At 38.8% G+C, this 22,490-nt stretch overlaps 1 protein-coding gene across 1 annotated transcript in view; it reads left to right on the forward strand.

Moving 5' to 3' along the window:
* Positions 1-863: 863 nt before the first annotated feature.
* The window catches only part of SLC9A3 (solute carrier family 9 member A3), a 111,831-nt gene continuing 90,204 nt past the window's right edge, over positions 864-22,490 (forward strand). The window contains exon 1 of the mRNA XM_063304282.1: positions 864-1,058. Within this exon, the coding sequence (XP_063160352.1) occupies positions 872-1,058 (187 nt within the window). The 5' untranslated portion in view covers positions 864-871. The remainder of the gene's footprint in view (positions 1,059-22,490) is intronic.

The raw sequence follows: 22,490 nt of genomic DNA on the forward strand, positions 1-22,490 counted from the left end.
AAAGTATTTGTTGCTATTTTAAGCCTGGAAGGCACTCATTATGGCCCAAAAATCTGCCTGAATCTGTTTTCCCTCAAGCCTTTTCTCTCTTATCACCTAGTACATGTTTGAACTCCAACGCAAATCTGAATTGCTTGTGCAGGAGGTTGTTAGTCTTGATAATGGGCTCAGGCAGGCTGTTTTTCCAGTAAGAGACACTGAGCTCTTTACAAGTCTTATGTATAAACAGAGGAGTCTAGTTTTAAGGGATCAAGTCCACTGGTTTACACCTACAGACCATTGGAATTATTTTTCTGTGATACAAGAGAAATTTTTGAATTGAACCAGTGTTCCTTCCCTGTTATGTCTTATCTTCTCTAGTCCAAGTGATTTTGCTGCTGCTTTAAGTGTATAGTTTTTTGTAGGCAGATGGTTTGTAGTTGTGTTTCTCACAATACACATAAAATACCAGAACAAAGTGGAACCACTCAGACATCTGTAAGCTTTCTCACATACACATTACTGTAATTCCCCAAGCTTTGTCATTGCTGCTTCATTTGTCCCAACTGGAAAAATTACAGTCCGAATTGGGCATCTTGGTCAGAACAGATTTCTCAAGAAAGCTCTGCCCCAGAGTTCAGGTGAGTGAGGCAAATGCATATTGGCAGCTGCAACTATGACATGGCTGACCCCTGCTGGTTGTGCACAGCTGAGCAAGTACATATAATACCTAAAAACGCCGGCAGCCTTTCACCCTTGAAGTTTATCTGATACTTCTACTAGCCTCCCATCCAGCTTTCCATGCCCAGAGATCCACTTCAGCCAAAAGCAGCAGGCAATCTTTACAGAGATCCAGTAATTTGAAAACCTACTATTTAAGGACTCTGCCCTGATGGGCATAGTGCAACTTTGGAGGATTTTCTTGGGATTTCTCCTTTTCCCTGTTGCAGCAGGAATGGAAGAGAACACTCTAGGACACCGAAATGAGGCTTACCAGATTGTCACTTTCAAATGGCATCATGTCCAGGATCCTTATATCATTGCTCTCTGGATTCTTGTGGCCAGTCTGGCAAAAATTTGTAAGTCTGAGATTCTTCTTTGTACATCCTTTACCTACACAGATTAGTCTTTTTATATATATATATATATATATATATATATATATATATATATATATATATATATATATATATATGGCTAATGGATTGTTTTTAATGACTTTTACTGTTCTTGTATTGAATTTGGATCCCTTTTACCAGTCATTTATCTTAACAAAAAATAAAATTCTGCTGTTGCTCAGATACCACTTTCTGGCTCTAAGCCTAGGATTGGTTCCACATTAATCTTTCCTAGTATCCTGTCTTATTTGTGATTTTTTCCCACAAATGTGGTGTCTTTTTTCCTGACAATTAGTTAAGGAGAAAAAGCTGGATTAGTTGCATAACTTTTCAGCAGCATGAGGAACCATCTGTCTGGAAGCATCCTCTGTGCTTCCAGTTTGTTCTTCCCTTGCTGTATTGTATTTCTGAAAAGATTTTAGAAAGATAGTTGTACGGTATAATCAGTACTGGTCATTATTAGAATTGAGAGATCAAAGTTATCTAAACTAGAGATGTTGTGAAATTCAAATATGTATTGTACTATATATGGACCTATTTTGCAATTATTTAGAAGCATTTTTTCTACTCTATAATGCATCTCTTCCAGAACTGTAGTAGTTTAAAATTAAAGACATACCTCCAAATTAAAATTTGGAGAAGGATGAAATCTTGCACTTTCAGGGAACATTCCATTAAAAAAAATGAAATAATGATAGATCAAATGATTTATAGGCATCAAAACTTATGTCGGAGTGGAGGTGGAGGATATTTTTATATATATATTGATAACACAACTGAATTACATCAGGGAAGAACATATTTCTAACTTTGCAGGTCTACTTTGTTTATTAGAATTCAAAGAATGCAAAAAAGTGCAAAAAGAGGGAACCTTTAAGTGTACTCTGAGGTTGCAGATTGATTTTAAATATCAGTGCTTAATTCACAAGCTTTCTTTATTTCAGTTGAGCAAAACATTTATTATTGGTATCCTTAAATAACTGGGAGTCAGCAGTCTGTGCTTATTTTCCCTGATCTGTCTATTCCTGTAACAGATGGAAAAAGACAAAGGTTTTTTCTTTCTTCAGTTTTGTCTTTTTCTTTTTCTCTCTTTTTCTTTCTCTGTTTTCTTTATTCTTATTAGTTTTTGTTAGTTTTTATTGTCTCTTTAAAACTTTTAATATTATTTATATTTTAAAAAAGGAAAAAGAGAAAGGTATGGGGCAGAGGAAAGCAGACTTAAAATACTTTCTTTTTATATGTTTCCCGGATCAATAAAGTCATCCCCATTCAAAAGAAAGGGTAACAAGATAAAAATGTCATGATCTAAGAGTCATCACTAATCAGAATAGGCATTATTGGGCTATGCCAGAAGTCAGCATGCCATGTCCATTAGGCCAAATGAACCCCTAGCTACAATGCACCAAGTGCACTCCGAGGTGCCCCAGCTACATTTTGGCAGACCCTAAAACTTCCCAAGGCAACACTGCTTAAAATTAGCAAAAAGTCTCCAGTATTTGCTAGCTTGATTTCTCTTTTTTGTTTGTGAACTTCCCATGTCATAAAAATAGGTGTATTATAGCTTGTGCTAAATCTAATATACCTGTTTACATTTAAATTTACCCTAGAATATTCTTTGTAAGGTGAAATGTTGTGGCCCACCTACTCACATTGACATCACTGCTTTTCCACAACCCCCTGCCCCCAAAATTTAAAAATGTACAAAAAGGGAGGGAAGGAAAAGTATGGGCTATAACTGTGAAAATGGTTGACTGCATCTAGACTGAACAGATTAGTGCCCTTACCCAACATATGGTTAGTTTACTTTATTACTGTCAACAACTAGATCATATAAATTTAAAATCACAAACTGCTCCACAGTTAAAAGAAATAAGGGAAGCTGTCAAGTGGCAGCAATATATCTTCTCTGATCTTGTAGACCAATATTTGGCTACCTTGATATATATGTATCTGGGTCTGAACTGGTAAGCAAAATGCTTTTGTAAATACATCAGTACAGTAACAACAGGAAGGTCTTCAAAACAGGGCAATGAGAGAGTACCATCTATCTTTATAAAACTGCACAATTTTGCAGGATATGTTCTGTTGGTTCAACCACCCTAGTTTCCACAAGGAAAACTCTCAGGATGAAGGCCTTTCTATATCTGGGAAGTTATATATTAAATAAATAATCTGCCAGCTTCAGAGAACATTTAATTCTATTCAAATTATAGAAACTTGAAAGAAATGACATCCAGTTGGTGATCTACAGTATGTTCCTTATTTGTTGTTTAATAATGGCTTTAATCCTAGAATCATGAATACCCCCAGAGTATATCCATAAATATGAAGCCTAGCAACAATTGATAGGAATCTATCAGTATAAGGGTAGCCAAGCCCAAAGGGCTTAAGCCAATATTTAAATATTGTAATCAAGATAATTTCTTCTACCTTCAGAAGACCAGCCTTGGTCACAAAATAACACAGGGAATTTGAAAGATTGCCCCTAATAATGTAATGGTTAGCATCTAGGTTTGGGGGATGATCCAAGTTGAACTCTGTGTAAAATTGTGCTAGAGTTTCTCCCTCAAAAATGTTTAAGGCTGCTGGAATAAATAACCTCTGGAGCAAAAGCAAGCAAGAATAACCATTACTCTATGATGGGAACTTTGGTTTATGAATTTAGCGCCTCTTTGTAAGATCCAGAAATATGAAAAACAATCCTAGATATTTATAGTTTCAAATCTGTTCATTCTCAACTCCACTAATGGATCAAAGTTTTTTACTTCTTTTCGCAAAATCCATTATTTTTGTTTTGTGATAATTAATCTCCATCTTGGATGGAATCTTCCACCTGATACTAGCCTGCAATGCTCAGTCAGACCTATTTCTATTCCACAATAGACTACTAGATGATCTGCATAGAGAAAAAACACTCAGTGATTGTGAGAAATTTTAGCTGAGTGGAGAGTCTCACCATTAAGTTGTGCAACTAAGGAGTTAATACAGAGGTTAAACACACCCTTGTTGTACACCTCTCCATGTTGGTATAAGGACAGGCAGTTTTCCACTGCTGCTGTATCTTAACTCTAAGAGAGGTGTTGTGATAAAGCCCCCTATTTCCCCTGAGGTTTGTTATATGTTTAAACAAGAGAGGAGCCAGGATTGTCAAACATTGTTCTGAGTTTGAAAGGTGAGTAACTCAGAGAGGATAGAAATTGCACTCTGTTGGATTATGACAGCCTCAACATTTTCTAGGAGACACTGGCAACCAATCAGGTATGGGCTAAATTAAGCTCTTAGGCTGGGCATTGCAGGGCATCTTGTCCATGTGTAGCCCATAGCAATGCTTTTCTCACAGTGCAGGTAAAATGCAGTTAATAGTCCTTACAAGTGAACCCTACTTTCTTGGATTGTAATGATATACCAGAAATACAGTATATGGCATATGGTGCTGTAATCTGAAATACTTTCAAGGAAGCAGAGAGAGTCCAATAGGTAGTAATGTCTACAATAAGATAGCCAAACATTATCTGTGGATGAAGTGATATAGGAGCCAATGTGGTGTAGAGTTTAAGGTAATGAACTGGGATGGGGTAAATCCAAATTTATTTCCATCCTCAGCTATGTTCCCCAGCAACCTAGTCACTTTCTTTCAGCCCAACCTACCTCAAATAAAAGATGTTGTGGAGATAAAATGAAGGATGATCTTCATGTGAGGTGCCTTGAACTGGAGGAGAATAGGCAAACAAACAAATAAATAAATAAAATGGAACTTTGTTGCCATTTAATAGTAATCCAAGATCTTTCATTGATATAGGTTATTCCACTTTACTAATATCAAGGCATGGCTTTTCATTTGTTTAAATTGTTTCAGTGAAGTTCATGAAGGAATATTTTAGAGTTCAATTTCTTTAATTTACTCATTTTTATAAGAATTTTATTAAGTTTCAAGCAAAGATAAAAACTATGATAAAACAAAAAACTACGTAAAAAAGAAAAAAACTAAAAAGTTGTGAAAAAACAAGAGAAAAATGTTTCAAAGTTACAGAGAAATGTGACTTCTGACTTTAACAGCAAGGATATACAAAAATTTTCCATAATCAACCCCTTACTCTATATTAGACTGAAACCACATCATTTCTATAAATCATTCCACATTGGCACATTATAAAAATCACTAAGTACAGTTAATCCCTCCCCTTATATTAAAAGAAAAAAAATCATATAAACCTCCTAAATAACTTTCCCCTCCCCAAAGATAACATCTATTTAATTATTCCCTTCCTACTCCTATTCTATACATTTCTGTCTACTATAATAAAAATCAAACTAAAAAGCACATAAACTGTCTGCCATTATACTTAATACAACAATTTTAATGATATTTATCTTAATAAACCCAAAACCATCCAAGTAGACACCTTATACATTATATCTTATTAATCTTAATCCAAAGCATTAAAGATAAATGAAATCAGCCAAACCTTAAAAGCAATCCAGATAAATATTCTTTAACCCTTATCCCACTTCAAAATAAACCAGAGCATTTACATATCCCTACAATGCGCACAGAGCCTTTTTCTTAAAAAGATCAAACAGCCCAAATGCCCCCCTCAAAAACTCAAAGCTCTCTTCAGAAAACCTCCCATACATAATAACCTTCTTTTTTCATAGCATTCCTTCAGAAGATTAATTTCACTTGTGGCTTGCAGATCTCTCTCCCTTAAATTTCTCCAACTCGACTATCTGATCTTCATCCAGCATCTCAATAGAAATCCTGATCTCACTCTTAGAAGAAACTTTTCTATCACTGTTGAATTCCTCAATTTCATCCACGACACCCCAACCAGATGACACATTTTGGACCTCATATTTTCCACAATGTCCTGAATGGCTTGAATAAAAACTTGGTAGGAGTCAGAGAGAATCTGTTTAAAATCTTCCATGTCCTAGGAGGCGCCATAATATACGTAGATTATGGTGCCCCCTAGGAGCTTAATCAGCAAAAGTTGAAGATATGAAAAAGTTCCAAAATGGGTTTACACAAGTGAAAGTGAGATATGCAGACAGTTCCCAAAGGAAAGTTGAAGTAGAAAGCTGAAGGTTCAAACCAGCTGATTCAACATGTAGGAAAATGCTAATATCTTCAAATTTAATACAAAAATAATAACAGGGAGACAATTATTTATTCTTGATCCTCAATATTTGGAGGGAAAACTAGGTCCACAATTTAAAAAGATTTTTTTTAAAAAAAATCCCAACAATAATGATAAGCACCAAGAGAGCCCCTTTCTCCTTGCTGTAGAAAGCCTCTCTTAGGGTATGCATAATTAAATATATATATATATATATATCAGTAAATTGGGTGATTTAGAAACGGGGTAGATGGCTTTGGTTCTGGATGGGGTGGCACTATCTCAGTATGCAATCTGGGAGTCCTCCTGAATTTACAGCTTCTGCTTCAAGAGCAGTTGGCAGCTGTGGTGAGGAGGGCCTTTGTACACCTTTGGCTTGTATATCAGTTGTGACCATTCCTGGACTGGGAGGACCTGCTCACTCTTGTCTGGACTACTGCAATGCATTCTCCATGGGATTGCCCCTGAAGAGCATTCAGAAGCTTCACCTATGCAGAATGAAGTCACATGGATAAATAATGGCACTGGTTATTTGGCGCATGTGACATCACTACTTCATGAGCTGCACTGGCTGCCAGTGTGCTTCCAGGTGCAATTCAAGGTGTTGGTTGTCACCTTTAATGCCCTTCATGGCTTGGGGCTGAGTTACTAAGGGATCATCTTTCCCTGGTTGTTTCTACCCACCCTATCCAGTCCAGCAGGATGGGCATGCTCTGGGTCCTGTTGACTAAAGAATGTTGGCTGTTGGGGCCCAGAAGATGAGCCTTTTCTACTGTAGCACCCACCCTCTGGAACATTCTCCCTCTGGAGATTAGGTTGGCCCTGATTCTGCTGGCCTTTCATAAGGCACTAAACAACTGGTTCTGTACTCAGGCCTGGGCCCCTGACTGTTTGAAGGAATCCATCTCCTGGCCATGTGGATGACTGTTGGTTTTCTCAGCTGCTATATATTTTAATTTTTGTATATGTATCTATTTTTATCATTGTTTGCCACCCAGAGTCCTCGCTTAGGTGGGCAGTTATATAAATTGATTAAATACATAAATAAATAAATAAAACAGTGAAAAAAATGGACTAAGATTAAAAACACAGAAGACCAAACAACAGATACACAACTAGCTTTAGAACTGACATTGAAGTGATGGATAGCTTCTGCCTTTTAGGATCAAATATCAACAATAAAGGAACCAGCAGTCAAGAAATACACCACAGATTAAAAATGACGGACTTGGAAAAGATATTGAGATGCAAGCGATGTCTTTCCCTGTGACACTCTATGGAAGCAAAAGTTGGGCTTTGTAGAAGCAGGTTAGAAAGGGTATTGACACTTTTGAATTTTGATTTAGGAGAAAATTCCTGACAATACATGGTTAGCTAAGAAAACGAACAAATGGATTGCAGAACAAATCAATCCAGTGTTCTCACTCAAGGCACAAATGACCAGATTCAAATTATCATATTTGGACAAATTATGCGAAGACCCAGATCCCTTGAGAAATCCATAATGCTGGGAAAGGTGAAAGGAAACAGAATATGATCAGCAGCCAAGCAAATGGATTTGATTAGAGTGGTGATGGCTACAGCACTGGGATATCTGAAAGGCCAGATTGGGAACAGCTTATTGTGGAGAAAATCTATCCATAGGTTGCTACCATTTGACATCAAGATGATGGCACAGAATCAATCAATTCATGTCAACTGTAGCATAGTTGCTATAGGTTCAGTTGATGTAACGTTAACCTCTGCTTGTAATTGTTTCTTTTCAGTATATATAAAATGAGGGCATGAATGAGATCTTTGAAGAAATCTGTCATGTGTTTACTTCATTTTTCCTTCCTGGAGAAGTCAGAAGAGATTGGTGGGAGAATCAAACAACTTTTCACAACTGGATATTATTTCATTATACCTTGGAAAGACACTGGTCATTGATTCTGCTAATAATGGATAGTTTCCAACCAGTCTCCAATACTCTGTTCATAGAATGTGTGGTGGTAACTCAACTCCAGATGCTACAGATTATCTGCATACACATAATATATACACACCCATCAGAGTAAGTAGGGCCATGTAAAGCACAGAATAAGAAATAGTATGTACAAGAAATAAAGGCAGGAGATAAAAGGAAGGGAAATCTAATTAGATCTAATTTACCCAAATACCATTCACTATACTTTTCCATAGTTTTTATCCTTGCAAACCATCCTTGTTTTTGATACATCCAATCACTGATTGGTAGGTTGACTTTTGTTTTTAAATGGATCACCTTTTTTTTGAGGATCTCTTCAGCTCTATCCAATTGCAGCTTTCTCAGTCTTCCCCTTCTTCTCCATTCTTCCTTAATATATTTGTTCTGCAATTTGGTCTCCATTAATTCTCTCTTTATGACCAAACCACATACTTCTTTCATACTGCATCTAACAGCCAATAGTCATTCCAATAGCTAAGGATGTAAAGCAAGGCTGTATATGATCTGGGAAGAGTTTAAGCTTTCTGGTCCTGTTGAAGTGGAAAGGGCCCTTGGAACTGTGAATTTGACCACCTGTATTTTATGTATATCCCTCCTGGCTGATTAAGTCTTTCTGGGAAGTGACAAACCTGGTTGGATTTCATGTGTAACAATTCCAGGGAAGGAATGGGGATGTGCCTATTGTCATCTAAGAATCCATGGTGGCTGCCAGGGCACTGCTCCACAGATAGCTGGATGTAAGACCCTGTTTGTGAAGCTGGGCAGCAGGGACCAGAAGGGATTGTTGCTGTGTACCACCATATCCCTTCAATGCAGTGGTCTATTGTCTTCTCAAAAATCCATTGCTGGATCCAGTGGAATTTAACAACTTTCATCCCTTTTTAGGGAAGGTGGTTGTCATGAACCTGTGGAGGTCCCTGGAGGAAATTGATTATTTGGACCAAATTATTTGTGGAACCACCTGTATGCAATTGTTTCTGCTCATCCCACTAGGTCCAAAGAGTAGCCATGCTCTGGGTCCCCTCTATGAGGTAGTGTCATCTAATGGGACCCAGGAGATGTGCCTTCTCTGTCATGGCATTTGCTCTATGTTATAATATTTCCCCTGAGATCTGGATAGCCTCAAACTTGTTGGCCTTCTACAAAGCCTAAAGACCTGACTGTTCCCCAAAACCTTGAGCCTAAATGTTCAGTAAGCCTGGTTTATATGATTATTTTGTATGTTTTTTGGGGGGAAGGGGTGTTGAATCAGGCCTTGGTGGCAGGGCATTACTGTATATTATATATTATTATATGCTGTATATTACTGTTCTTTTATATTATTATTAGCTGCCCAGAGTCACATAATGAAATGGGTGATCATATAAATAGTATAAATAAATAATCCTTTTGCCTGACGCGAAACCACTGACATACACTTGTTGGATATGATTGTTCAATAGCTCTGTATCCATTAACAGTAGCACACTCTAGCCCACATTTTTGTCATACTGTCGTTCAGAATCTCATTTGACTTTGTCAATATTTTGTTGAAATCATGGTATACTACAGTAAGTCCTCCATTTTGCAGTGGTCAACTAAAACAGTCAATTACTCTATCATAAAAGGAGGTTAGGTGCATTCTTCTATGTTTCTGTAGTTTTTTTAATCTTTGTAAAATCCTCTTTTAATACAAATTATTAAAAAAAAAAAAAAAAGGTAGATCAGGTTGGAATCCCAGTGGACTGAAATGAGTAGAATAGAATTTAAAAGAAATACAAGTCTGCATGTGGGTAGGAAAAATATAAGGCACAAATATAGTATATGAGGCCTTGGCAGTAATACACATGCAAAGGATCTGGGTGTTTTTCTTGACCACAAATTAAACATGAGCTAACAGTGTGATGCATTTACAAAAAAATGTAAGTGCTATATTGGAGTGCATTGAATCCAGATCAAGTGAAGTAATTGTCCACTCTATTCTGCCCTGGTCACATCCATTTGGAGTACTGTGTCTAGTTTTAGACATCCCAGCTCAAAAAGACAGTGACAAACTGGAGCAAGTTCAGAGGAGAGTTATGAAATGGTGAAGGGTCTGGAAATCAAGCCCTATGAGGAACTACTAAAGGATCTGAATATGTATATGCTGCAGAAAAGGCAGCATAGCAGAGGATTATCATACAGAAGAGGGAATAAAGTTATTTTCTATTATTTTCTATATTCTATTTCTATTCCAAAGGGCAAGAACACAACTAATAGTTAAAATTACAACAAATCTCTCCTTCCTCCAGGGCTGGTCTCAGTCGGTGTTGATAGGGAGCAAGAGATCCAGCCCACAGCCCCTACTTTGTGGGGTGCCACAGGGCTCAGTACTCTCCACTTCTCTTTAACTTCTACATGAAACCACTGGGCGAGATCATCTGTCACCACGGGATGAGGTATCATCAGTACGCTGATGATACTCAGTTATACATCTCCATCCCAGGTGAAGTAAGTGATGCCGTGACCACCCTCTCCAGGTGCCTGGGAGCTGTGGGGGCCTGGATGGGGGACAACAGGCTTCAGCTGAACCCTGGTAAGACAGAGTGGCTGTGGATTAATGGCTCCTTGGTATCCAGGAAATTGTCATCTTTAGTTCTGGATGGGGTTGCACTGCCCCAGACAGACCTGGTGCATAATTTGGGGGACCTCCTGGACTCACGACTCCTTTTTGAAGAGCAGGTAGCAGTCGTGGCCAGGAGGGCCTTTGCTCAACTTCAGGTTGTGCATCGGTTATGCCCTTCCTGGACCGAGAGGCCCTTCAAACAGTCACTCATGCCCTGGTCATCTCTCATACAGACTACTTTAATGAGCTCTACACAGGGCTATACTTGAAGAATATCTGGAAGCTACAACTGGTCCAGAATGCAGCCGCGCTGGCAATTTTAGGTGCCCCAAGGTCAGTACATGTAACACCTTTGCTACGCGAGCTGCACTAGCTCTCAGTTTGCTTCCAGGTCCAATTCAAGGTATTGGTCATCACCTTTAAGGCCCTACATGGCATGGGGCCAGGTTATCTGAGGGACCGTCTCATCCCCATTACATCAACCCGTCCCACCCGGTCATGCACAGAGGGCATATTACGGACCCCATCCGTAAAAGAGTTCCATCTGGCGGGGTCTCTGAAGCAAGCCTTCTCTGCAGTAGCTCCCGCCCTTTGGAACATCCTTCCCCCAGAGGTGAGACAAGCCCCCTTGCTCCTGAACTTTCGTAAGGAATTAAAAACCTAGTTTTGTCATCAGGCATGGAGCAGGAAGGGGAACATTCATTTGTGTGGTTTTATGACTGTGCTTACGATCTTACTTCAGCTTTCCTTTGCTTTACAGACTTTCAAAAGTCATAAATGCAAGGATTGGTTGCAAAGTTACTCTTTCATCACTGCTGTCACTGCAAATGGTCACTGTATGAGGCAGTCAGTAAACAAGGACTACCTGTATATCCTGCTCTTTGTTTTTCCATTTAGAGACTGACTTACCACCATGGCCTCATGAATTATAAATGGCAGTAGGCAAGAAGAATGTGGAAAAAAATCAGGCTGGGTGTACTCTCCATTAGGGACAGCTTGTGACTGCAACTGATTGTTGTACAGCAATGGTATATAATGCCCTTATTCTTTTAGAGAGCAGTCAAATATTACAGAAGTTTGGAGACTGGAGATTGCAGGGGTTTGCTACACATACGCATAGCAAACAGAATATTATGTGTTAAATTAAAAACCAGGTGATCTGCACATCTAGCAATTAGATCTTAGCACCTGAAATGTTTTTTTCTGTCTCAATAGTAAATAATTTTTATTTCCATGTAGTATTAATATTTTCTAAAATGTTGTTGAGATGACTTTCCTCTAATCTGCAATAAACAAATTGTACTTTATTTTCAGGAGTTAGGTTCTCAAGAATCAAATAATTTTGTTTTCAGGCCTTGAATTTTTGTACTAAGATTAGACATAATTAGATGAAAAGCTATCACATTTATTTGTTTGTTTGTTTATTGGTTCAACTATTCCTTCTGAGCACATAACAACCAAGATAATTCCTTGGCTTTTACTTTAAAAGAAAACACTGAGCTGCTTACATCATTCAGTAACAAAGGCTTAAAGATCAAATAACTAATGCTTTATGGAATAAAGGAACAAGATCATGAAATGATCTTTCTTCCCTCTCCCTCCCTCCCTTTCTTTCTCTCTCTCTCTTTCTCTCTCTGTCTCTTTTAAAAATAAAACAAACCCTTAACATCTTAAAGAACAGCTAAAATCACTATAAAAGTGAAAAATCATGGCTGAAAATTCCTTTCCTGAAAGTAGAAAGTGTTGGAGCTAAGTGCAACTCCCAAGGAAGTGTATTTTAATTCTACAGGTAGCCCTCGCTTACCAATGGTAATTGGGATCAGGAACTCTGTCACTAAGTGATGCAGTCATAAGGCACAATGCCACGTGAGTGCACTGACTTATGACAGCAGTTCTGGCACTCCCAGTTGCTATTGTTAGGTGAATCCCTCATGGTCACAGCATTACGAGGTCACGTGATAGCCATTTGCAACCTCTGCTGGCTTCCCCATTGACTTTGCTTATCAGAAACTGGCACTGAACACTACCTGTATATCCCATACAATTAATGATTTGAGATTTTTTTAAAAAATGATTGCAGGAAGTCACAACATTTTTTCTAATCAATTAATGAAGTTGATTTTATCTGTGGTACTATTGTCAATAGTATGTAGATGTGGGCTATGCACACTTCCAAGATAATTCAGAAAAAGAGCTTTGGACCTTGCATGAATATAGTGAGGGTTGCTATTCATCTTTTTTCACAAGATTCCACTGCTTTGAAGAAGCCTAATGTAACTTAAACAGATGCAATTTTTTTACACCCACACAGAAGCCTAAAAGAAGACAATCTGCCTAATGAATAGCAGAGGGGTTAGGATCCAAAGCAGTTCTTCCAAATCATTTTTAAAACATTCACAGTCCTAATATAAACTTTGTGGTGTATTTTCCTCTCAAAAATATAAGTGAAGAACTGCTTACCAGCAGATAACCCCCTAAATGCACCCTGATGACATCAAATTATAATCAAGGTGTGGTAAATAATCTATTAATAGTTTAAGTTTCAAGGAACTACAACTATGACACATAGGAATGTTTGTTTTGTTGTATTGCTGTCTCATACAGATGTTGGGAAAGCAAAGAACTACCATCCAGCAGCCTGTTTTTGGATAACAGGTAGTCCTCACATACCAACCACTTGTTCAGCAACCAAAGTTGCAACTGCACTGAATGAGTGGTACTTACAAACCAGTTCTCGAAGTTCCAGCCATCCCAGCATCGCTGTGGTCACATGATTGCAATTCGGGCACTTGGCAACCGGCTTGCACTTAATGATGGTTGCAGCATCCCATGGTTATGTGATCGCCATTTGCAATCTTCCCTGCCAGCTTCCCACAAGCAAAGTCAATGGGGAAGCCAGCAGGTTGCAAGTCGCTCTGGTAAGTTCCCCCAGCCTGCCTGTACACCGTGTCGTGTCCTCCTTCCCTCAGCTTCCCTGCACTTGCCTGCACCTGCATCCACCTTCCCTCAGCCTCCCTGCACTTACACCATGCCGTGTCCTTCTTCCCTTGGCCTCCCGCACTTACACCATGCCGTGTCCTCCTTCCCTCGGCCTCCCTGCACTTGCATGCCCCTGTGCCCTCCTTCCCTCAGCTGCCACACCATAGCACCCCCCTCCCCAACTTGCACGTGACCTGTGCCAGGCCTCCCGTGGCCTCCTCCGCCCTCATGCGGCACCCCTGTACTCCTTCTCTGGGACTCCCACCACTTCCCACTTAACAACCTGCACATCTTGGGGTTATGACAGCAACTTGGACTGCCTGGATTGCCATCACTAAGCAATGCATTCACATGAATCATGCTTTATGACCACATCTCTTAGCAATGGCAATCTCGGTCCCAATTGCTATCATAACCCGAGGACCACCTGTAATCATTAGTTAGAGGCTGCAGATCCACAGGGGATGTTCTAGGGGGCCCATTAGCTAGCCTCAAGTAAGAAAGGAACTAGTCTCTTATCAGCATAGAATCTGTGGTACATAAATATATGCAAATGTTTTTGCCACATTATTTTGTGAGAAATTCCACCTTTTGGATACTGTCAGTTTGCAAGGAATGCTAACCATCGAGATGCATTTTGAATGACAGGGTTAGAACTTAAGAAGTTTGTTCCCAAGCCAGGATACAACAGAAAGCAGGTGATACTTGTGGAGGATCATTAACCTGTTTATTGCAGAACAGCCCAAATCAGCAAGCAGGCAGGGATGGGCGGAGGCCACACATGACCATTCCTAGCCACCTCTCTTATAGATTTCTAATCCAAACATTTAAACCAATCAACAATGCGGATGTAAGGCATTAGCCTATCACATATCCCTCCATCTGTTCATGCTCTCTCCCAGCATGGACACCTTGTGTTGCCCTTGTGTGCAGTCCCCCTCACCTCTTAGCCACAATGCCCACAGAGGCAGCACCTACAGTTAACAACACCTAAGCAACCAAGTTTTTTCAAGCATATGCATATTATTTTACTGTAAGGCTGCATTAACCCCATTTATCTGGGAATGGTACTTCTATGTGACAGACATTGTTTTCCCTCCTTCCTTCCTTCCTTCCTTCTGTAAACTCATGGCTAATGTTGCAGTTAATATTTTGCCATGTTAAACAATGGTCTATGATAGGGTCTTCTTCTGACTTTAATATTATGTGATATAGACCACATAGAACAAAGAAGGAATGTAGTAAAATTAAATAATGATTCATTTAGACTTCTAATAATATAGGTGCCAATAAGTCTTCAGACAGAGCCAGTTTGGTATAATGGTTAAGACACTGAACTAGAAACTAGGAGACTGTGAGTTCTAATCCCACCTTAGGCACAAAGCCAGCTGGGGTACCTTGGGCCAGTCACTTTCTCTCAGCCCTAGGCAGGAGGCGATGGCAAACCACTTCTGAAAAACCTTGCCAAGAAAACTGCAGGGACTCGTCCAGGTAGTCTCCGAGAATCAGACACGACTGAATGGATTAAAAAAAAAAGTCTTCAGAAGTTCTACCCATTCAGCTGGGAAGCTATCAGGATCAAAGGCCTTTCCCAGTTACATAGATTGGATTGGCTCTATGATGTCTTGTAATGACAATGATTGTCCCACGTTCTTCCTATGTTCTTGAGAGATCTCTTCCCATTTCAATATTTCCCAAGAAATTAATAATTTGCTGTTCAGTTGCAGTTTATGCAGTGGCCTACATACTTTTCGGCTTCCAACGTTGGGAGCACATATCACCATGTGGACCTTGCATTGGTTGTCAATTGGTTTCCACGTCCAATTTAAAGTGCTGTTTTTGAACAATAAAGCCCTTCATTGCTTAGCACCCAAACACCTTCAGGACTACCTTCTCCAGACAACTTAGGCCCACCCAGTTAGATCTAGCAGGGAGAAACTGCTGTAAACTCCACATTTTGGGGAGGTTTGGAAGGCTGAGGCAAGGAAGTGCTGCTTTTCTGTACTGCACTGACACTGTGGAATAGACTTCCAGTGGAGATCAGGCTGGCCCCATTTTTGCTGGTTTTCTGCAAGCTCCTAAAGACCAAGTTTTTCTGGACAGTCTTCCCTGAGTTATTGTGGCCATATTTTGCTTTCTTTCTATCCTTGCAGTGTTGTTGGATTTTTATTTTTATAGGGAGTTTTTAAATACTGTATTTTTCTATGTGAGCCACTGAGAGTCATTTTATTAGATGTTTACTAAATAAATTATATAATTGAGTATAGAAATTAAAAACTGATAATTAATAGATTCACTGTATAATTGACCAATGTTGGCCTGAATTTCAGGAATAAAATTTCATTGTTGTTTCATCCGGTGACCCAATAACTTTTCAGCTTTTTCTCTCAATTCCTATTAATTCTAATGCACTATCTCCAAAGATATTCCAATGTTTTCAATGTAATTGCCATAATTTAACCTTAGTTGCTACAAATGCTTTGTATAATTAATCTGTGTGTCTTTTACCATCTTTTCTAAATATACAAGAAACAGTTGGAAAGAAGTACAGTATCTCTCTTTTTTGTTGAGGCACTGATGATTGTTGATCCACAAATAACTGCCTTTAACAATTTATTTATTAAACAAATTTATATAGCTATCCATCTACCAAAAGAAATTCTAGGCAGCAAACAAAAAACAAACAAACACAATACATTAAAAACAACATTTAAAACAATAAACTGCATCAAGGCCCCAGTAAAACCTTACATCACCAAAGAATCTATGCCGGCTCTATCAACCTCCTGGCCATAGTGCCTGGGGGAAAAGCCAGGTCTTCATTGCTTTCCTAAAGGCCAACAGGGTTGGGGCTACCCATATCTCTGGGAGGAAGGAGTTGCATAAAGTAGGTGCCATGACAGAGAAGGCATGTGGTAAAACTCCTTTATTGTTTTTTTTTAAGGACAAATTTTCTACTTAATATATTCCACAAAAGAATGATCACTTATTAAGGAAGTATTCAGGTACCATCTGGGATTGACTTATTTGTAGTTTTAAAATTTCAAAGGAAGAGTCACTTGAATATGGCATGAGATTATAACTGGGCCAATTGAAGAGTTACCACTTGCTCTACCAAAGCAGGAAAAAAAATTTAAAAATCTAAAACAATTTTTATGTTCACAAGAGAAAAAAAAGTATAATATCCTCCTTTTGTGTTTAAGAAATGCCAAATATCTATTAACTGAAACTCCAAAATAGATGTTTGCAGTACTTTCTGGTTTAGTGAAGAAGTAAATGTTTTTATGTGTATTTCCATCTAAATCTATAAGGATCTAGAATAATGCCAAAATTGCCACATTCATTTTGGAGTTACTATTAAATAAAATGAGAGCTAGATTTGTCTAACAGTTAAGGCACTGCTAAGAGTAGGGAAACCAAGCTCTAGCTCTGCCTTAGGCCTGGAAGTTGGCTGGGTCACTTTGGGCCAATCATTCTCTCTCAGCCCTAGGAAGAAGGCAATGGCAAACTACTACTGAAAATGTTGCCAAGAAAACTACATAGACTTGCCAATGTAATCATCAATCATCATTGAGTCAACATGACTCAAAGGCACAATTTAAAAAAAAATTAAGCAAAAAGCTATCCTACACACTTTATTTGAACATCCATCAGTATAAGTTCATCCAATCCAGCTCCTAGGTCTCAAAAAAAAAGGTTCAGTGGGTAGAAAATGTAGTTCTTGCAACATAATTATCTCTGGTTGTAATTTTTTCCAGTTTGTTACAGATTTGTCCCCCCCCCCCCTTTACATTCAAACTGATCACTTTTAAGGGCCATGAATCTAAATAAACATAACATTTCTCAAAGTCAGCATCCAAAAACTACAAATATTTTGTACTGTAGCAAGATTAATAAATGGCATAAAGAGAAGACATTTAAGCGACAATTATGGATCTGAACTAAAATAATTTTTTTTACCATAATACATAAAGTATTAAAAAAAGCAACTTCTAGCAATATCAATACTAAATAAAAAACATAAGAAAACTCATTTTTTAACCTTCAGTTTAAACTTAGGTTTTACTGATCCCCCTTCCACCCATTCCACCCCCACCACTCCCAATGTGGGAAATTAGGAAAAAGAAAAACAAACGCCTCTATACTCATATAGTGATAGAGAGTGTAGGAAAGGGGGGGGGGGGAAAGCCTGTTACTTGTTGGATGAGTGCAGAGCCTCTAAAAATTCCACAGCAGCTGATGGATTTATAAACTTTGTATCCCTTCTACAAGGGAAAGGTGGAAACAAAGAACTGGGTTTTTTTGTTTGTTTGTTTGTTTCTTCCCCTAGCAAAACTGTGGGTCAAGTGAATTTTTTTTTAATCCTTTGCCTAGCAAAAGAAGGTCCAGATAAATCATTATTTTAATTCCATAATATTTCAGTTCAGTAGTTTGTCTTGAGAGTTATAAAGCATGATCTTTAGTGCTGGACTTCAGAAATTTAATGATTATTGGGGCACATCTCCTTGGGGATTACCTCTTAATCTATAAGTATTGTACATTTTAAGCTTAAAGTTACTTGACAATTTTAAAAAATCCTGAAGATACTCTCTGTACAATAAAGGCTTTTTCTGTTTCTGGTTAGTTGCCCTTGAACTTCAAGTAATTCAGCTTGCTGGTTTCTAAAAAATTTATCATGAAATCATTCTTTTACTTCTAGAGTCTTATTGTGTTCCATCCCTGGGATATATAAAGACAATACCTCATTGAAAAGAAAGGAATGGCCATGAAGGTAGTGATCCAGCCATTCCATTTTATTATTTTCTCATATCCAATTGTCAATTTGTATTTCTTGTACTTTTTTTCCCTGCTGTTTTGAGCATAACTCAGTCTTCCAGTACTGTATTCCTATTATATAATTTTGCTTACATACCCAGAGTTACTTGGACATTGAATTGATTTTAGTAATAGCATTTAGGTGATGGAAAATTCATCTTTAAGAATCATAGGTAGAATGCATATTTTGCATGCAGAAGGTCTTGGCTTCAATCCCTGATACCCCCACTTCAAACAAGCTGGTATATAGTATATTTTCTTAAGTTTCTAACTGAAAGAGAATGCTTTCATGACAATAACAATACTGTACATAATATGTTTTTGTTTGCCATGGTCTTTTCTCTTACTACTACTACTGAGTTTAAACATTAAATTAGACAAATGCAGTTTGGTCAGTAACACTGGCTTGTGTTACTTCTTCCCTTTCAGAGCAATCACAACCTGTTTTTTCCTCAGTCACCTATTCAGTAATTTCCATTAGCTATTCTAGAATCAGTTACTGTATTTGCCCCTTATATTTGCTTCATTTGCTGTACTTTGACAAACTAATCTTTTTCTTTTTTCTTTTAACCTTGGTATAGTATCTTAACAAGTGCTAAGTACATACATCTCAAATCTCTGCCTGCCTGCCACCTTTCAACTCACAATAACAATACAGAATAAATGTTATAGGTGCTTTCCCTTGTTTCTTTATAGTGATAGTTTAACTTGTACCTGTCCTTGTTACTATCTTGAAGTTTGACTTTCAGCACTTCCTGTTATTGTCTGTGAAAGAGATTCTTTGTACCATCTACAAGACAATCAAAAGGACATAATAATTACGTTAATATATTACGTGATAAGAATAATAAACTAAACAAATTTTCCCAGTTAATGATCTTTGGAAATAGATTTAAAAAAGAAACAGAAAACTCCATCTCTAGCTTACTGCTAACATCAGTAAAAACAATCCAGTATGAAATTTTCTTGTGCAAGTCCCACTAAAATGATAAAGGAAGAGAACATTTAGTGTGGGAATGGCCAACTTTCATATGGCTTGTGACCACATATAACACACAGCCTTAGTGACTGGGGCATGATGCAAATTGGACAAATTGCTATAACTCACAAGTAGAGCCAGGAGTTTCTGAGTTTTTTTTTCCTTTGGTTGGTGGGAATTTGTTTTGTTTTACAATATTAATGATATTTTATGGTACACATGACAGTGTGAGTTTCTCATTCCAACTTTGTGTGAATTTCCTACCCCCAAAAGGCAAGAAAACAATCTGCTGATTTTCTGCAATTGTGGTTAGAAAGGGGCTCAACAGACTTCACAAAAAGGCAAAAGCCACACACAGTCCTAGTACCTATTTCAATCTAGTGCAATCACCTACTCAGTATAAGATATAACTACAACATTCATGACAAAAGCCTATCCAGTTTCCATTTACATATTCTAATATAGAAAGTGCCTATCACTTCTTGCTTCAGCAAAGGATCGTTACCTTGTTGTGGTGCTGGAGCTTGAGCACCTCAATGATGCCATGAGCTAAACCGTGAAGGGCCACCCAAGATGGGAAGGTCATGACAGAGAAGTCAGACTAAATGCGATCCCTGCGGAAGGTAATGGCAACCCACCCCAGTATTCTTGCTGTGAAAACTAAATGGATCAGTACAACCAGAGATATGACGGTATACCATCGGAAGATGAGACCTCCAGATCGGAAGATGGTCAAAATGCTACTGGGGAGGAACAGAGGATGAGTTCAACTAGCCCCAGACGTGATGACGCAGCTAGCTCAAAGCCAAAAGGACGGCTAGCAGCCGACGGTGCTGGTGGTGAACGGCGAATCCGATGTTCTAAGGATCAACACACCATTGGAACCTGGAATGTCAGATCTATGAGCCAGGGCAAATTGGATGTGGTTATTGGTGAGATGTCAAGATTAAAGATAGACATTTTGGGCATCAGTGAACTGAAATGGACTGGAATGGGCCACTTCACATCAAATGACCACCAGATCTACTACTGTGGACAAGAGGACCACAGAAGAAATGGAGTAGCCTTCATAATTAATAGTAAAGTGGCTAAAGCAGTGCTTGGATACAATCCAAAAAACGATAGAATGATCTCAATTCGAATTCAGGGCAAGCCATCTAACATCACAGTGATCCAAATATACGCCCCAACCACAGATGCTGAAGAAGCTGAAGTAGAGCAGTTATATGAGGATCTGCAGCACCTACTGGACAACACGCCTAAAAGAGATGTTATTTTCATCACAGGAGACTGGAATGCTAAGGTGGGCAGTCAAATGACACCTCGAATTACAGGTAAGTATGGCCTGGGAGAACAAAACGAAGCAGGACATAGGCTGATAGAATGTTGCCAAGACAATTCACTCTGCATAACAAACACTCTCTTCCAACAACCTAAGAGACGGCTTTATACATGGACTTCACCAGATGGACATCACCAAAATCAGATTGACTACATCCTTTGCAGCCAAAGGTGGCGGACATCTGTAAAGTCGGTAAAAACAAGGCCTGGAGCTGACTGTAGTTCAGATCACGAACTTCTTCTTGCACAATTTAGGATCAGACTAAAGAGATTAGGGAAGACCCACAGATCAGCTAGATATGAGCTCACTAATATTCCTAAGGAATATGCAGTGGAGGTGAAGAATAGATTTAAGGGACTGGACTTCGTAGATAGGGTCCCGGAAGAACTCTGGACAGAGGTTCGCAGCATTGTTCAGGAGGCGGCAACAAAATACATCCCAAAGAAAGAGAAAACCAAGAAGGCAAAATGGCTGTCTGCTGAGACACTAGAAGTAGCCCAAGAAAGAAGGAAAGCAAAAGGCAACAGGGATAGGGGGAGATATGCCCAATTAAATGCAAAATTCCAGAGGTTAGCCAGAAGAGATAAGGAATTATTTTTAAGCAATGCGTGGAAGTGGAAGAAGACAATAGAATAGGAAGGACAAGAGACCTCTTCCAGAAAATTAGAAACATCGGAGGTAAATTCCAGGCAAAAATGGGTATGATCAAAAACAAAGATGGCAAGGACCTAACAGAAGAAGAAGAGATCAAGAAAAGGTGGCAAGAATATACAGAAGACCTGTATAGGAAGGATAACAATATCGGGGATAGCTTTGACGGTGTGGTCAGTGAGCTAGAGCCAGACATCCTGAAGAGTGAGGTTGAGTGGGCCTTAAGAAGCATTGCTAATAACAAGGCAGCAGGAGACAACGGCATCCCAGCTGAACTGTTCAAAATCTTGCAAGATGATGCTGTCAAGGTAATGCATGCTATATGCCAGCAAATTTGGAAAACATAAGAATGGCCATCAGATTGGAAAAAATCAATTTATATCCCCATACCAAAAAAGGGAAACACTAAAGAATGTTCAAACTATCGAACAGTGGCACTCATTTCACATGCCAGTAAGGTAATGCTCAAGATCCTGCAAGGTAGACTTCAGCAATTCATGGAGCAAGAATTGCCAGATGTACAAGCTGGGTTTAGAAAAGGCAGAGGAACTAGAGACCAAATTGCCAATATCCGCTGGATCATGGAAAAAGCCAGGGAGTTTCAGAAAAACATCTATTTCTGTTTTATTGACTCTTCTAAAGCCTTTGACTGTGTGGACCATAACAAATTGTGGCAAGTTCTTAGTGGTATGGGGATACCAAGTCATCTTGTATGCCTCCTGAAGAATCTGTATAACGACCAAGTAGCAACAGTAAGAACAGACCACGGAACAACGGACTGGTTTAAGATTGGGAAAGGAGTACGGCAGGGCTGTATACTCTCACCCTACCTATTCAACTTGTATGCAGAACACATCATGCGACAAGCTGGGCTTGAGGAATACAAGGCTGGAGTTAAAATCTCTGGAAGAAACATTAACAATCTCAGATATGCAGATGATACCACTTTGATGGCTGAAA

This window comes from Candoia aspera, chromosome 4 (assembly GCF_035149785.1).
Source record: "Candoia aspera isolate rCanAsp1 chromosome 4, rCanAsp1.hap2, whole genome shotgun sequence".
In the NCBI taxonomy this organism is placed as follows: domain Eukaryota; kingdom Metazoa; phylum Chordata; class Lepidosauria; order Squamata; family Boidae; genus Candoia; species Candoia aspera.